Genomic DNA, 17278 nt, shown 5'->3' with positions numbered 1-17278 from the left:
AAAATCCTATTATCTCATTTGGCACATAAAATTTGATGGAAAATGAAATATTGATTGCTACACAAGAAAATAACACTAAATCCAGCACATAACAAGATCATGGCCCTAGTTGGTCGAGCTACATTTGGGATTTATAAGGGTATCATGGGTAACAAATATGAACTAACAATCTAACAAAATTTAGTGGGGCAAACAAATATAGTTAGTTGGTAAAACAACCAATCCATCTCATGAACAAGACACCACACTGCAAAAGCACATCATTGCTTTTATAGTCCATTCAAATTAATAATTGAATGAAGGTGATTGGTCTAATATTATGTTCATTGTAAAGAAAATTCATGTTTTTACTACTACGTGAATTCAACGAGTTCACTTTCGCAATCCAAGAGCTGACACCAATAACATAGCTAAAGTAGGGTATTGTTGTTCATCCTATTCATCTGTGATTAGTTCCCTACCGTTTTAGGCATTGCAATAATAATATTCGTCCTAACCCTAATTAATTCCCTGCCTTTCTCACTTATTGTTTTTTTATATTCACCGATTTATTCTAGTCAATTTATGCTTTACACTTGTGAATAATGTACCATGTGGTTATAATGAAGTTTAGACGAAATATAAGCCCAATGTTCATCAAATTGTCATGTTATAATGACTTCAAGAGTAAAAAGTACGTAGATAATGATGGTTTTCCCCTCTCTATGCGGAATCATGTCACAAATTCTGTTTTAAGTTATTTGAATTGCACTGACAATTTTCTTCAACTTCTTTATTAGAAAATGCCCCCTTCCTAGAATACATTTTTGAGGCACGGAATTATGAACTTTAGGGTTCCAAAAATTATAAAAAAAGTATTAAAATGTCAAAGAAATGTTTACCATATTTTATGTAACACAAGTGTGTGAACCATGCATATTCTATGAGAGTTTTGTAATGTATGTATGCGTTGATTTACGACAATAGAGAATAAAACGCCGCATGCTTCGAGTTTTTTAATGCAAACCATACCATTTGTGTAATTGTATTTTTTTTAGTTCTTACAACGTGACAAATTATAAATCAAAGTTGACCTTAACTTTTTTATGCTTATGATGGTTATCCTTGTTTTTTTAATGGGGTGTACAATTGTATGAATCGACAAGGTTTTAAATATTTTGTTTAGAATGCTAAAATTGTTTGTGAGAGTCTAGAGAAGAGGTTCATGACCTAGAAGAAGTAGATTCTATAAATAAGATATTGTCTAAAAATAAGTTCAATTATCCATAATTCAACAATGAAGATTAAAGGGAAGATTAGAGGTAAAGTGAAGTTTAAATGGTGGTTTAAAGGTAAAGTGCCTTATGTTATCTAGATTATCTAAAGAACAAATTATTTGCTTGAGAAACCTCATAGCATGTCCTAAATCATTTCCTTGAAATGTCGATAAGGGCGAGGTTATGAATAGCAAAGAAAAGCGACCAAGTACAAAGATGATTTTGGTGTAACCTTGAAAAGAATAAAATTTTAAATGTGACTAAGAGTGTCAACAACAAAAATAGTATTCTGAATCTCCAAAATTAATTGTACTGTTTCACAATAACGAAATTGACCAACTTGTCAATTTCTTGTTTTATTAGATGGATAACATCCTTAGGGTTATCATAACTAAGGAGTGTGAAGCGACATATGAGGTGGAGCCTTAGCTTTACTATATCATTTATTGTTTGTTTCTCCTACTCTGTTGTTTAAACAAGGATTGTGGTATTCTTTTATATATGTCAAGAGATGCACCAAGATGCATGGCAATCGATGAAAAGAACTTGGGTTGAACTTGTGTAATTTTTATTTTCTACCCAAAAAACTTAAAATTGTGATGTGGTGTGTGTGTGTGTGTGTGTGTGTGTGTGTGTGTGTGTGTGTGTGTGTGCATATCCATGCAGGTTTCATAGCCAACATGTAGCCATACATTGAGCCAAAACCACACATTCTTTGCCCCTAGACCACAAGTGCTTCTCCACAATACACCATGTGGGAGTTATGTGTTTCGACATGCCGGAAACATGAAAAGCTCTCTTGATTCTCTTGTAGCACACCTAACCCTCCTTTCTTTTGCTTCCCCATTCATGCATACTTCTCCTTCCTAAACCGTCCCTCCTCTTATCCTTTTTTTTCCCAAAATGAAGTTACTTTCCCATAGTTCAGAAGGATTATTACAAAGAGACTATACAAGGAGGCTTATACATAAATCGGGGAATCACCCTCCGACCAAGTTCAAGAAAATGAGACTACATACATAGCCTTTCGAACTGACTACTTAATGTGAGTAGATACCTATATACAACAAAGGGAGGGTGGGAGGTGAGTAGGAAATAACCAGCGTGGGGGTTGGTAGTTCCACCTCGGGCCACTTCCTCCTTGCGTCACCATCTGCACGTTCCTCCTTTTGTCCTTCCCCTAGCTCCATTCATTGTTAGCGTTAGCAAATTTATCCACATGTAACAACCATCTAAATAACTATACCCACATGGAGACAACACGAGTTCACTAAACATAGAGGGAATGATTTAATTTATTTGAGAAGGATGTAATCATCTAATGAAGTTACATAAAGAACATTAAAATAAAATGAAAAGGCATAAACATAATATAGATAGAACAATTTTTCCATCATCTATGTGTTTTGCAAATGCATCACTAAATGTAGGTCAAAGGAAAAATGGTTTGATAAGCATTGCCAAGAAGCTCAAAAGTACTTTATGAGTTTAGACATTGTCAATGATAAGGACACCATCAAAAGTATCAGCATGCATACAAGAGACTTCAAGAAAATAAAAGAGAATAGGACATTGATCAATCATTTCTCCACATTCATGAGAAAAACCAATACATATGGTTAACTTTCCAAAAATTTAACATGGAAACATGTCAAGAGTTATGGTAACTTAAATCTTTGGGTTTGTGCATGCATAGTAAGTGCATATATTAGCAATAAAACTAGGGAATGATTATGTGTTATGGTTCTCTCTCATATGTGACTTCCTTTTCTATTATTGAGAATGTATGTTCACAATTTTGTCACTTGTAAGGTAGAACTTTAAGGTATCAAGACCAAAATGCCCAAATAGACAAAAAAGAAGCGGATAAGCTATATGTTTAATCAAACTTCATAACATGGCATGCCCCACAATTTGAGTACAAATGGGATATAAAATGAGACATAAATAATCCAAACAACGTTAAGACAATCACGGTAGGTTCATTTGTGATAAAGCTATATAAACATGTAATGGAAACAAAACAAATTTCTTGGGCTAAAAAGAATTGTAAAGGGCTTATTGATCACTTAGTCACCCTTTAAGTATTAATGGATGAAAGTTGTTGGAAAGGTGAAGGATTACATTGTTGGGTCATATACAGAAGAAACCTTATGATATGGTGCTCTATTAGCATCTTTGGAAACAAAACTTGAAGTGCCACATGAATATATGCTTATGTAAGGAAGATTGAATTTCATATTTTTTTTCACACTAGCACTATTAGTGTTAAGTAAAGATGCTCTCTCTTTATTATATGGATTCATGAGTTAGAACAAATTGTTGGTAAATCTATAAAACAAGAAGTTATTGGAGAAGTTACCATTCGGAAAGCAATTATCATGCTTTTGTTATACACAAATAATGTGATGCTTTTAACAAATACTTTAGAATATTTTAATTAATACGTCTCCGAGTGACTCGGAAAATGTTTGTGCATGCATAGTATGTTGGGTGTCAAAAATAATGGTTTCCGTTCATCGTGAAGACTTAAAATAAGTATAAAACCATGTATTATATATAATAACAAGCCACTTTATATGATGGAAAGGTTTTAATAACTTAGACTTGAGGTTTCCCCCAAACATAGATGGGATGAAGGTGCTAGTCACCACTTGGAAGCAAGAAAGATGGCTTTGGGAACATATGTGATTGCCTCTCAAGAACTACCTCTTTGACACTTCGGTGACAATGGTGATTCGTTATGGGTTGAAAGTATGGGATTGTAGCATCCTTTAGTCCACTTGGAAAGAGTTTGAAATTTTCCAAAAGTGATTTTCATACAACGTTGCTTCAAGTCAAGATAGAAGACCCTACCTCTTGAGATCAAATAGCTTTCTATTTAGTTCACAAGCAAAGAAAGCGTTCTCGAATACATGAGTAAGGTTACTTCCTAGAATTACATTGTAAACAAATAAATTAGTTTCAAATACGCACAAAAGCAGATTTTTGAGCTTGTGATGGATGAAAGATATGAAGAAATGTTTCGAAATTTTTTTATCTGTCACGTGCTTCATGAAGGTCATTAGATTCCTTTGTAATGAGGTTGCAGTGTCAAATGTATCATGACATGAAAAAAATATGGAGGCTCACGTCACACACAATTGCATTATATTTTTTTCATCAAATTACAAAATCATCTTCTTCATAGAATGGGGGAGATCACATTCACGAGCGCATGTTAAAACCCATACATGTGTTCCCCATGGATCCACAACATTGCCTCCAAAATGAATTATATGAGAGAGGGAGTTGGCTCACAAGGAGACTCCATGACTTTGCATATTTTGCTTTGAACAAGTTCGTGAGATACGTATCATGCTTTGTTACAATGCTCCACATTCAACTTTGTTTTCCACGCATTTTCAGTTTGACCTAATCCGTACTCACATTTCATTTACTTCACTCTCCATCGTAAAATGAGGGTTTAGAGTTTAGTAACAGTCGTTGATAAAATTGTTGAACATTGAGAGCCACTAAACTCTAGACACAACATGAAAATGTTTCGCCTTTGGTCCCATTGGTCAAACTTAGCCTTGGAGGGTGATTATATATATATATCAAATATAATCATGTAATAAATGTAGATAAAGACTATTAAAATAGAGTAAAAAACATAAACACAATTCATAGAAGTATATGCCATACTAAAAATCACTCTCCCTTTCTCTTGCTCTCTCTCTAGTTTGCAATTGGTCTCCAATGGACTTTAAAAATATATCTATCTCCAGAGAGGTGGGGGTGGGGCACTACTCAAATGCACACATACTACATGAAAATGTTTCACTTTTTGTCCCATAAATTATGAATTACCTCTTACGACAATAATAAAATCTCTCACTATGGGTTTTGCTACTTCCCACAAATCACATATGTCTCTCTTTGTAATTGGTAAGAATCACGCATAAACATTGTTGGCATTCTGAAATGAGTACGTGATTATGCTTGCAAAATGTTCCCGAATAATTATATACCCAAATTGTCTCATTTTGGTGCTTAATCTAGTAAAAAATGGATTAATTGTTAAAAGACAACATTATAAGGCTAATTACTGAGAGAGCATAGGATCAAACTTATTCAACATATATTCTCCACCTATCTTTTGACGTATTCAAGATCATCCACCCTAAATACATGGATAAACCTATTAAGCATTGTAACCATTGTTTAAATTATGGTATCTAATGAAATTACCTTTGTACTAAGAGTTGTTTCGACCATTGCACCATATCTTGCAATTCAAGGCCCAAGAGTGTGGGATTTTCCTTCTTGGAACTTGAGAGGTATAGGTCATTCACATATTTAGATTGAACGATAACACATTCTCACACTCGTGAGGAAAGAGGAGGGTTCTCAACTTTAACTAGCTCCCCCCATATACATGTCACAAACCTCACAAATCCAGTTAGGTGTGAGTGGGAGGCAAATGAACTCACCTAATCACTTGAAGAGGGGTGAAGAACACAAGTGTAGGAGATGCCCAATATGAAGAATGGGACACCTATTCTACAAACATATCATGGTTATTATTCGAAAGAATCTAATGTTGGAGTTCAACTTCCTCAAGCACAAGAATAAAATCGAGAGGTGGTTATCTTGATTTCATTTCATGGTAAAAGTGACCAAGTTATAAGTTGTGAGCTGTTCTAAATTATCAGCGATATAAGCCTCTTTGGTATTGTTGGTACATTTCTTCTTCTTCTTCTTCTTCTTCTTCTTCTTCTTCTCTTCTCTCTCTCTCTCCTCAAGCTCGATCCTCATCATGGGCTTAGCCCCGCCCTATACATACATTGCAATCAGTCTCTCGTGGATGTTAAAAAGATATCTATCTATCTATCTGTTTTGAGTCTCCATCTATTTTTCCGCTTTTCTAGTCAAGAAGCCCATAGTAGATACATTCTCAATATCCTAGATGCGAATACAAGTTTCCAATAACCAATCTCCACAAAATCTTCTTGTTTGTAAAATCCCATAGTGTGTCATTATAGAAATTTATGCTATTTTAAAGGAATTTGCATTTTTGGAGGAAAGTTTGGAGTTATGGATGCATTTATACACCTAGGATTAAAAATCCATAAATTAAGGGTAAGCCCAATTTAACTTCAACCTTGGTTTCAATTTTATCCTTCATGTTTACAACCTTTACTTTTTCAAATTACCCTTTGTGGGGAACACTATCTTTTTGCACGTAGCTTTAGAATTAAGAAATGTGTAGACTTGAACAGTAGAAATTTTGTTTTTATCATATAATTTCCCATCAATTTGCTTCAAGTGCCTATCAGTAAACAATGCTTGTTTCGTCAATCCGACAAACGCGCAAATGCGAAATAATTTGTTGTCAAATATTCAAGAAAGGTTGTTACTTCCAAAGTTCCATGACAAGATAGACTCATGTTATAACCACACTTGTACTTTGTATCGACCACCTAATTCTACCAAATGTATTAGAATTTGGCATATCACGCTGGATGACTGTGATAATCGACAAGATTAAGATCCATAATCTCGATAGTTTCGACTTTCGTGCTTTTCTACAAATTATAATGGAACAATGACGTGGAGAATCAAAACAAAATAGGTACATTAGACCTCATTTTTCTCCTCTCATGTAAATCATTATTGCAATCTATCGTTGAGATCAAGACTTGATATTGAGGCCCGGGTTCTAATTCATGGCCATATTTAAGAATCCAAACTGGTTAGTTCAGGACAAATTAGAAATGTAGATGGCATGATGCTAGCATTTTGGTAAAAGACAAACTCGTACTTGCATACATTGTTTCTACTGCATAATTGTGGCAAAATCTATTTCCGAACATTTCTTTCATAATTGCCTACAAATGCTTGTTTTATGCTTTACAACCCCTACCGATATTTAACTCCTTTATTATATCTGGGCATCACTTTCTTATTTGAAACTAGTGGGTCCAAGCTTTCCATTCTCTCGCACTTTATTCAAAGAGGAGAATGAATTATACGCATATGACAAAAAATCTTGAATGCCTTTGAAACACAAAATATCGATTGCTGAATGACCTCCAAAAAAAAAGGTATGGCTTGAAAAGTCGCTCAACACAAATTCGAGTCGAACATGCATATAATAGTAATCATTAGACTTAGGTGTTAAAGAAATACTTAATGCATAGCAAATTTGATAATGTACATGTTTAAAAGAGTCCAAAACTATGTGTGGACAAGATTCTTGCCAAAGATATGGCATATCACGTCCAAAGAAATGAGGATGTATTGATTGGAGTATCATGATCAAGGTTGTGGGATGTTAGTAATGAAGTATGAACCAACATGGCAAGATATGACATGCTTAGGTATGAGCATCTACAACACATAGAAAAAGCACTTTGAGAGTCACAACTCAAACCATCAACGAGATGCTAATGTAAGGTAGCAATGAGCATACATAGCCAATGCCTCATAGACCAAGCATAATGCATACATGAACGTACAAGGGGGCTCAATAGAATAGCTCTATCGATGTACTTCACATTGTATTCTCACTTCGGTTTCTTCTTATTCTTGTGGAGGTGGAAAAAATATGGGAATATCGCACAGGGAAACAAACCGGGTCTCATGGACATAGCACCAATCACAAATATCCACATACCCATCATTTTTGGCTACTAAATGCCCCAGGGAGCTGGAATACATACACCCGTTGAAAATATATATCATCTGAAATTAATTGATCGACGTTTAGATGCTTACAAATTTTCTCAAAGTTGGTCACTTTTCTAGAGAAAGTAATAAAGAAAACTTGTACACATAAAGACACTGGCACATGAAGACATGCCGAAAATCGCCTTCGCCTTTATTAAGCTAGTCTTTTGTCCAAAGTACGAACCACAAAAGGAATTGGGCCACTAATGAATCTTTAGGTGGTTAAAGGTGGAACTTTAGCCTAAGTTGTTTGTATCTTCTATATAGAGGGCCCAAAAATGTGCATGATGCGAGCTAGTCTTCGACATACGCACACGCGCTCTCACAAGCATAGACACATGCACACAAACAAACAATTCCTTAAAACATATGTGCACACGCTCACACACATATTCTAGATAGATAGTAAAATAAGCATGTGTAGAATGTCTAGTGCACTTATCATGAACATTACACGAATTTATGAATTACGTAAATTTATGTTGAGGATGGAGCATGGAGAACTAGACACATCTCATAGGAAAGCACACACACTTTCACATATGTATCCAAAGGGGCATCATCACATATGTATGTATCCATTATGATGCTAACCCACTAACAACCATGCTTGGGCCACAAAAGTAATATATATATTATTATATATATATATATATATCATTCATATGTAGTTTTTAAGACCGATGCCCACAAGTACTAGCTGGCACGTGATGTATTGGATAGAAAGAATGGAGTAGTACATCACCATAGCAAAGTGAAGAACGCCATCATCGAGGGATGTGTGCTCCGTGACAGTAGGAGGGCAAACCTACTACAATTAAGGAATAATCCTCGTATTTTCTAATAAAATGTACAATGTATTAATAACTGGAGTGGCCATACTTTGTGTGAGTGTCATTGTGAGAGGATTTGTTTTTGGCAAGATATCGTGCACCTTGTGGGATGTGAAACCCTCCACCATTCGCGGGTATTTATTTTTGTATTTAAGATGGACTTATAAGTTGAGCATCTTTTACTTTACTCTAAGTCCTACTAAGATACATTGAACTTGGTTGCTTTTAACCATAATAAAAGCTCTAACATTATTTCCTAAGGTTGTTCAAATGAAGGTTTAGGAAAGTAATCACATCCATGCACTTTCCTCCAAACCGAGGATTCAATAATCAATTACGCGTACTCTAGAATGAAGGTTTAGGACATTAACCACATCCCTGCACATTTCCTCCTCAAGTGACGTCCATCTATGCACGCCTTTCCTTTTGTAACAATATCAATGTACGTGAATTAGGTAATGTAAAAGCACTAGAAACAATTTAGCGCATATGTTACGAAGCATGAATTTCTTGAGAGCTCAAGGTTCATGCTACATTTGAATTACATCAATGCGATGTGCATTGCATATATTTGTTTTTTTTATAAATATTTGAGCACTTAAGGCGTGGCATGCTTAGGAGATCTCTAGCTTTAATTACAATAAAGTAAAGAGATGTTGGATCCACAAGACAGTGGCTTCACAATGATATGGTACAAGCATAAGAAATCACTATCTTTTGACACGAGAACTTTTACACGTGGCTCTCATAGGGAACGTTGGCACGATCAGAGACATTGATATGCTTCTTCTTCGAACAATGCTCGACTTTTATGAGTTTTTTCTACATGTGAGGGTTTGGATACCTAGTTGGGATTGAGAGGCCAAGCAATTGCTTCTACAACCTAGCAATAGACCCAGGGTAAGGTCACAGCCACACATCTCAGTTAACAGAAGGCGACAAAAGTGAATACCATGTATCTGTGAAAAACATGATTGGGAAAGCCACACATGGTTTTATTGCCCTGCTCTGTGACATTGCTTGTATAGATGGGATGGTGGGGCAGGCGGGCGAGCGGACATTGTCTAGGTGGGGACGTGGGGGGACTTTCATGGACGGGAGAGAAGTTCGTAGCAGGTGACAAGGTCTGGAATGATGACGGGTGTTCATCTGCCAGGTGGGTGAAATAGATTGGGACATATAGAGTCATGACCAGAGATGGATTGTGTAACATATAAAATGTAGAAGAAGGGAATCGATCATATAATTTATGTAATGTGGAAGACTTTTTATTTGTGCTTCCTCATGACCAAACTAATATGTACACTTCGATACATATAAATTTATAATAAACCAAAAGGGGAAAAAAAGAACACACCCAAAAAAACAATTGGGAAAAAAGAAGAAGGAATAGGAACATAAAAAAAATAAAGAATGAATTGGGAAAGAAGAAGAAGAAGAAGAAGAAGAAAAAGAAGAAGAAGGTGAGAAAGAGATAGGGTCTACGTCTCCCATCCAAAAGTAGCGGGCGTCAGTCAAGGCTTGACGGCCGTTAACCTAACCCTGGTTAAGTTAAGTCACGTTAACTTAACCATGGTTACATGTGACTTGATTCCCTTTCTCCTTCTCCTCCTCCTTCGTGTTTTTTCTATATACTCTTCTGAGTTTCTATTTTTGCTCTGTGTCCGCCATAGCCAGAGAGCTCTCAGCTCAGCTCAGCTCTCTCCGCAGTGGATCCTTCTCTTCTCGATTCTGCTTAGGATCGACTCTCTCTCTCTCTCTCTCTCTCTCGCCATAGCCAGCCTCTCCACTTCCTCATTGTTGCTCTGCACATTTCTCTTCTTCCACAATCCCTTCATTATATAGGTTTCCTACTGCCTGCCTGCCTGCCTGGTTTTTTCCTTTGCCCCAATTCTTCCTCCGCCACAGCTCAGTTCTCGATATTTTAATCTCCACTTCTGCCAATTCAGACTTCCCTTCTGCAACGATCGGATCTTCTCCTTCAATCTCTGTTTTTTCCTCTTTTTTTTTTTTCTTTTTTCTGTGATTCTTCTTCAACGCCTTCTGGTTGTTCCATCGTCTTCTTCTTCTTTTCTTAATTCCTGTGCTTCTAATTCTGCTTCGCGAGCTTAAATTCCAGGGTCTGTCAGAGCTCGGTCTTTGTGTTTTATTGTTACACCTGGTTAAAAATCAGAGCTTGATTTCTGTACAGTTTCCTCTTATTTGCTTCCTTCTTCCTCTTCAAATTTCTTCACTACGGCTTCAATCAATACAGCAGTTGGCAACGAAGATATGCTGGGCAAGCGCCCTCGCCCTAACAACTTCCTCAGAAAAACGACGAGTAAATCACAGCTTCTAAGCTATGGAAACTCGAATAACAAGGACTCTCCTCAGCAGGTCGTGGTGGGATTCAAACTCGCCATAGAAGCTTCAGAAAATCTTAGAACTAACCCTAACAGTGACACTAACAGTATCCCTAACCATAACCCTAACTGTAACCCTTATCAGGCCTGTGAAAGCCCTAAGTCCGTTCTTGAGCTTTGTACGGCTCCGAAACATTCAAGTTCGTGCCGCCATAGCCACAGAGCTGCGCTTAGGTCTCCTCGCTCTGTTCTTGGAAGCCTCCTGATCTCTGCAGGTAATCCTGTACCTGCAGGGATAGGGTTAGGAATCGTGGTCGCCATTAAAGCGGAAGAAATCGCTGCGGAAGAAGCTGAAGCTGAAGCAGCGAAGCTTATTAATGAGGAATCGGAGCTATCTCGTAGTAAATTAGTTTCGTTAAAGAGTGATCCAATATCGATTATGGTCGCAGGCCTGTGTAATAGCAAGAAGAGCTGTGAAGAAGAAAGCCATGGTTTCCATGGCGAGGGTGAAGAGGAGGAGGAGGAGGATGATGATGATGAAATGAGGGCTGAAATTAGGTCAAATATCCACAGAAAGATCAATGAAGAAGAAGCTGAGGATTTTAGCTTAAATCTGGAGCAGAAGATGATAAAGGAAGAAGTAGATGAAGAAGACGACGACGATGATGAGAGAGAAATGGAAAGGATGAGGGAGTCTATCTTCTCTACTGCATCGCCTGCTGCCACTACTAATTTTTGTGGCAGCAGCAGCCATGGAAGCTTCCATGGATCAACACATTTCCTCAGTTTCTGTTGCCTCTGCAAGCGCCCTCTCTCTCAGGGGAGAGATATCTTCATGTACAGGTAAGAGTAACATGAGCTTTCTCTCCAATTTCTTCCTTATTATCTTTCATTCATAGGACTCCATGGAACCTTGGGATGGAACAATGACTGAAAATTACCACTGCCATTTGATTTTGTTTGATGGGATGTCTGGTGAAATAAATGCACTCTGCATTTTGATCCTATTTGAATCAAAATGCGAGTAAGATAACACTGTGATTTAAATCTTATTCAATTGTGTTGCGAGCAAAAACAGAATTAAAAATGCACTTTGTGAGCTGGAAAATAATACACTGGAATCAACTTTGTTCGATTTGTTTGTGAGCGAAAAGGCACCGATTCTGTCCTAACTCTATTGAGTTGCAAGCAAAATACAGAAGAAATTAACTCAAAAGTCTTTTGATTGCACATGAATTATGTACTGAAGCTATGACAAAAGAAGTTCTTTGTTGTTACTAGACACCGCACACCCTACAGGAGAGAGAAAGAAAACCACGAAAAAATAAGATCAAGGATGTAAAATTTCTGATATAAATTAATATGGCTTTTTAGGACTATGCGTATAAGTATTTGTTCTTGAAACGTTAAATGCAGAATAGGATCGATCACATTATGAGCTTTGCTGGAGCAGAGTCAGCACAGCCTACACTTGATTCCTTAAGTCTTGAGGGAATTCAAATCTTAGGGGGGTCAAGGTTTAAAGCATTAGCCTTAGGGTTTAAAGCTTGGGGTTTACTGTTAAAAAAAAAATTCAGTATCAAGGGTTCTGATCGTTGAAATTTAGGCTGAAGGTTTTGAGGATTGAAGCTTATAGTAAGGTTTAGGGTCTTATTCAGTTCTTTTTCTTACTATGGGCTAGTCCCCATAGCATAATATTATTGAGATTCTCTGTTTCCATGTACATGTCACTAAATCTAGTCTATATAATATAATGTTTTTCAGGGGAGATCTGGGCTTTTGTTCGGCTGAATGCCGATATCAACAAATTGTTCTCGATGATCGCAAAGAAAGAATGTTGTCATCGTCTTCATCATCATCATCCGCAACACCTAATTGCTATGCTATGCATACCCACACATTACCTGCTACTGCCACCGCCCGTGCTGCAGTTGCATGATCTAAACCCAAGTCCTTTTTTTGTTCTTTTTCTCTTTTGTATATATACTTTTGATCTACAGTTTGAGTAAATAAGGAATTGTTGGATGCTCTCTAAGAGAGAGAGAGAGAGAGAAGAGAAGAGAAGTGAAGTGAAGAGAAGAGGAGAAGAAATCCTGTTTTTTCTTTATGTAATTTTTGCCATATAGCATAAAAAAAAAAAAGCAAGAAAGTGTGCTACGATGGAACGGCAATAGAACTGAATTGAGGCTGGTGGCTGTTCTGTTCTGTTTTTTCTTTTGTTTTTTGGGTTCTCACTGGTTCAAGTGATTTGAAAAGCTTAATGCGAAAAAGCAATAAAGCTGAAAAAGCTGTTTCGATGAACTGAGGACGGATCGGCCTTTGATGAGGGTATAGTAATCGAAAAAAAGGTTTGAGAGGTCTCAGAGACAAGGGAGGGATCTTTGCAGGAATTCGGAGTTTTATAAGGAGGATTCTGGAAATGATGGTTGTTGGCACAAGAGATGGTTCCTTGTCTTCAAAATGAAGAGGGCGAGAAGCTGGGAGTTTTAAAAAATCTGAAGGATTCAAAACCCTAAAAAGAGCTTGTAAAACCATGAATGCCATATGTACTTATATACCTGTAATACCCTCCCCCCAACACCTCCTTCTCCCCTCACCTGGGTGTCTTGAAGAAACTTTGTAAAATTCTTTTGTAATCGGATGGCGCATCTTTCCGGAAGTTGGCTTTTTGAATACATTTTCACCCATTTCCTTCTTGCTTGGTAGGCTTCATTTGCCACACTTGGCTCGGATTGTTTACCCAAAGCTAGTCTGTTTTCTTCTTTGTTTCTCGATTGGTTTCCTTCTTTTCCGGATCTCGTTTTGTATGCCTGTATTGTTATGACGTTCGATTTTTGTAGTTCTTTTCCTTATTTTACTTTTGTTTCTTTAGTTGTGTATGTATCTTAGGGATGAAAGTGAGACCGAAGTTGTCTAATCTAATGGGACGTGGCATGGTACACTCTTTTTTCTTTGGTTGTTCATGAGGCAAGTATGGTGCTTTAATTGTGCGAAGTCTTTTTATGGGTTTTGATTGCGTTGGTTGATCATCTGAGCTATAAGCAAATATTGTCCCTATATTCTAAAATTGTAGTGAAAGCCTTGAATGTATGTGGATATACAATAAAAACTATTCAATTCATTACCTGTATAAAGGGTTCATTCGTGGTGATCTATCTAAAGCCTCCTTGTTGGTCGAATTAATCTGTTTATTTATTATTCCGAGTGTTTAATCCATCAATTCGGTACAATTGCTTTAGGATGGGGGGCACATGCTTTGGTATTTAAAACTCTATCCTAGATTGTTGTACAATAACAAGTCACGACGATGAGCTACGTATGAGCATGGACATGTTAGTAATTACAGCGGAAAAGAAAGCGTAGTGCTTTACCTGTTTGCCAGCACGCCTCCTTCGGTACATATGGCAATTTACTCGCGTGAGGCTAACCTAATGTATTAAAGACACAGGAGCAGGTACTTGGGTGGCTTCTTCTTGGGGGCACACCTGTGCAAGTGAGCAAAAAGCAGCTCGATGGATATGGCGAAAGGAATGTGGGAGTGAGATCCCTTTCCTCTCTACCCGATAAAAACCTACAGAGATGGGAATGGATATGGTGAGATGATAATAAATGCATCATGCGAGTTTTAATGCGTACGTGTAGTGTACTCGGTGTGATGTGTGGCCCAACACAAGTGCAGAAACTTGTAACATGAGTGTCGAGACATTTACTAATAACTTATGTATATGATATGTATATGTGTACACAAAATAGGTGAGTGAGGAGGCTTGGCCTTGGGGAGGTTTTGTGGAAGGCCCTTAAGGCAATGCATGATCTAGTGGTTTGGTTTTTGTGTGGAGAGAGAGAGAGAGAGAGAGAGAGAGAGAGAGAGAGAGAGAGAAGAGTCAAGAGAGCCCTTTCATTATGAAGCTATTTTGCTTTAAATCAAATTCAGAAAAGCAAAACGTTTAATATACATAGTTTTTGTTTGTTATTAAAATATATACATATGTACATAATACATATAGAGAGAAAAGAAATACATATTAGTCATTATCAAGGTGAAAAATAAAATAAAAAATAAAATAACAAAAAGAAAAAGGGGGAAAAAAGAACAAGGAAGAAGAGTTGTGTAGTTGCTGGGAGGGTGACGTCATGGAATCTTCTGGCTCGGACGTAGGCGTGACACGCGTCAGGACGCAAGGCGATGCCTTCATTTTTACAGACACACACACACATAGATATTAGATACAGTATATTTATTTATTTATTTTGGATTTTTATAATTTTATTTCAAATAATAATAATTTCTCCTCACACATAGATATTAGATACAGTATATTTATTTATTTATTTTGGATTTTTATAATTTTATTTCAAATACTAATAATTTCTCCTCATTATGTCTTTTTATTTATTTATTCCCACCTTCTCCTTCTTCTTTTTCCTTTCCTTCTCTCTCTTTTGGGGGGGTGGGTTGCAAATATCGGCAAAAAACTACAAAAGTAGGCCTCCCATTTATTTTATACTACACAAAAAACCAAGCTCTCTTATTTTGCTTCACATGTGCACACACAAACACACCCCTCTTTCAATTTTATGAAGCACATCATTTATCTTCATTCATCATGGATTCATACTATGTACCACGATGAATGACAAGCAAATCGGTTCCTCTTGCCATGACAAGCAAATCGGTACATCCCTTGTGGGGGGTTTACCTATGATTCAATCCTACCTTTTACTTCCCCGTTCACGTATGCCAGATACTTTGCTTGTCGATTCACGTTTGTGTCTTTTTTTCCTGCGCAATTAGGACTGCAAAGCACCTATTCCGTCACATGTCCAAAAGTGTGATTCGTGTTCAGAACGTGATATTGCCTTGGGTTTCTCGTCGATTATGTTTTCTATGCCGAACATTGTGTGCACATGTATGTGCACCCCTTGTATGGTGGAGCTTAATTTGCAAATTCACAAAAGTCTTTTGGACTTAGTTGAGCTAGTACAACAAACTTTACGTTGATGGCATGCTAAACTTTAATTAGTTATAATTAAGGTTGTTTGATCCGGATGATTAGCTTCCATCGAGGTCCGACCATGTTTTCTTCGACTCGACATCTATATTTTACTTTGCAACCTAAAGGTAAAATTCCATCACAAGCGATGCTCTAATAAGCTGTAAGAAATTCCCCTTCTAATTTTATTTGCTATGAAAGGGAACAAAGAGAAACCAATTAAAAAAATGAGAGGGTGCTTTCATATCCCCCTCTCCCAATGAATGGTACATGAGTATATGTATAGATTAATAGTTATCCATTCCTCTATTATTTATTATACACAATGTTTTAACCTTTAGCAACAAATTATGTTCCCATGTTGAGTAACACATGTGACATCTTCCTCTCTCTCTCTCTCTCTCTCTCTCTCTCTCTCTTGCTTTTTTTTAAATCATAATCAACTTGCCCTATCCATAGTAAAACTATTAGGCTCCCTCACTCCAAATTAAAACAAAAGTAAGCTTGATGATATGTTGGAAGATGGAAATATGCATGACAAGGGATGACTCTTGAACAAATAAGAGACATGCGAGCTACCCCTATATCTCACGATGTTTAACACTAAACCGAAATAGTTTGATAAGAGTAAGTCACATTTGTATGAAGATCTCAACATCTAGACCATCGTCCAAAACTACGTTGGTCCAAAGGATGAGACAATGCTAGATTTAACATATGTATGAAGATTCTAGAACGTTCGGGGACCTTCTAGAAACATCGAAGTATACAAAGAATATATAAGAGGATGTTTCGGGGCCCTACTTCGTGCAACTAAACTTTTGTGTCCGTGTGACGACCATCTTTGTATGTACAAGTATGATAACTGTATAGTTGTCACAATTCCTAGGCAATTCATTAACCCATAAATGGCAATGTGTACTAACTCTTGCCCACTAGACATTTTGGCATGTGCCACATCACATAACTCAAGTCTACAAAGGGCCTTATAAGGCTATTATTCACTCTACATACCTCCCATATAATATAATTCCCACTAGACATTTAGGTATGTACCATAGCACATAACTCAAGTCTACTAAGGTCCTTACAAGGCTATTATTCATTCTACATACCTCCAATATAATATAATTCCCTCA

At 36.9% G+C, this 17278-nt stretch overlaps 1 protein-coding gene across 1 annotated transcript; it reads left to right on the top strand.

Moving 5' to 3' along the window:
• Window positions 1-10473: 10473 nt before the first annotated feature.
• On the top strand, window positions 10474-14263 carry LOC147860034 (uncharacterized). Its single transcript, XM_087324960.1, has 2 exons — window positions 10474-11988; window positions 12910-14263. The coding sequence occupies exons 1-2, from the start codon at window positions 11075-11077 to the stop codon at window positions 13082-13084; spliced, it is 1089 nt and encodes a 362-aa protein (XP_087181086.1). The 5' UTR covers window positions 10474-11074; the 3' UTR covers window positions 13085-14263.
• The last annotated feature ends 3015 nt before the right edge of the window (window positions 14264-17278 follow it).

Source organism: Azolla caroliniana, unplaced genomic scaffold (genome assembly GCF_043228905.1).
Source record: "Azolla caroliniana isolate FFs.n. ecotype wild unplaced genomic scaffold, voAzoCaro1.0.p SCAF_9, whole genome shotgun sequence".
Taxonomy (NCBI): Eukaryota; Viridiplantae; Streptophyta; class Polypodiopsida; order Salviniales; family Salviniaceae; genus Azolla; species Azolla caroliniana.
This window is presented reverse-complemented; position numbering and strand designations above follow the sequence as displayed.

Coding starts and splice junctions, on each gene's coding strand:
- LOC147860034 (XM_087324960.1), top strand. CDS start 11,075: ATGCTGGGCAAGCGCCCTCGCCCTAACAACTTCCTCAGAAAAACGACG. Junction 11,989..12,909: donor AGAGATATCTTCATGTACAG/GTAAGAGTAACA, acceptor AATGTTTTTCAG/GGGAGATCTGGGCTTTTGTT.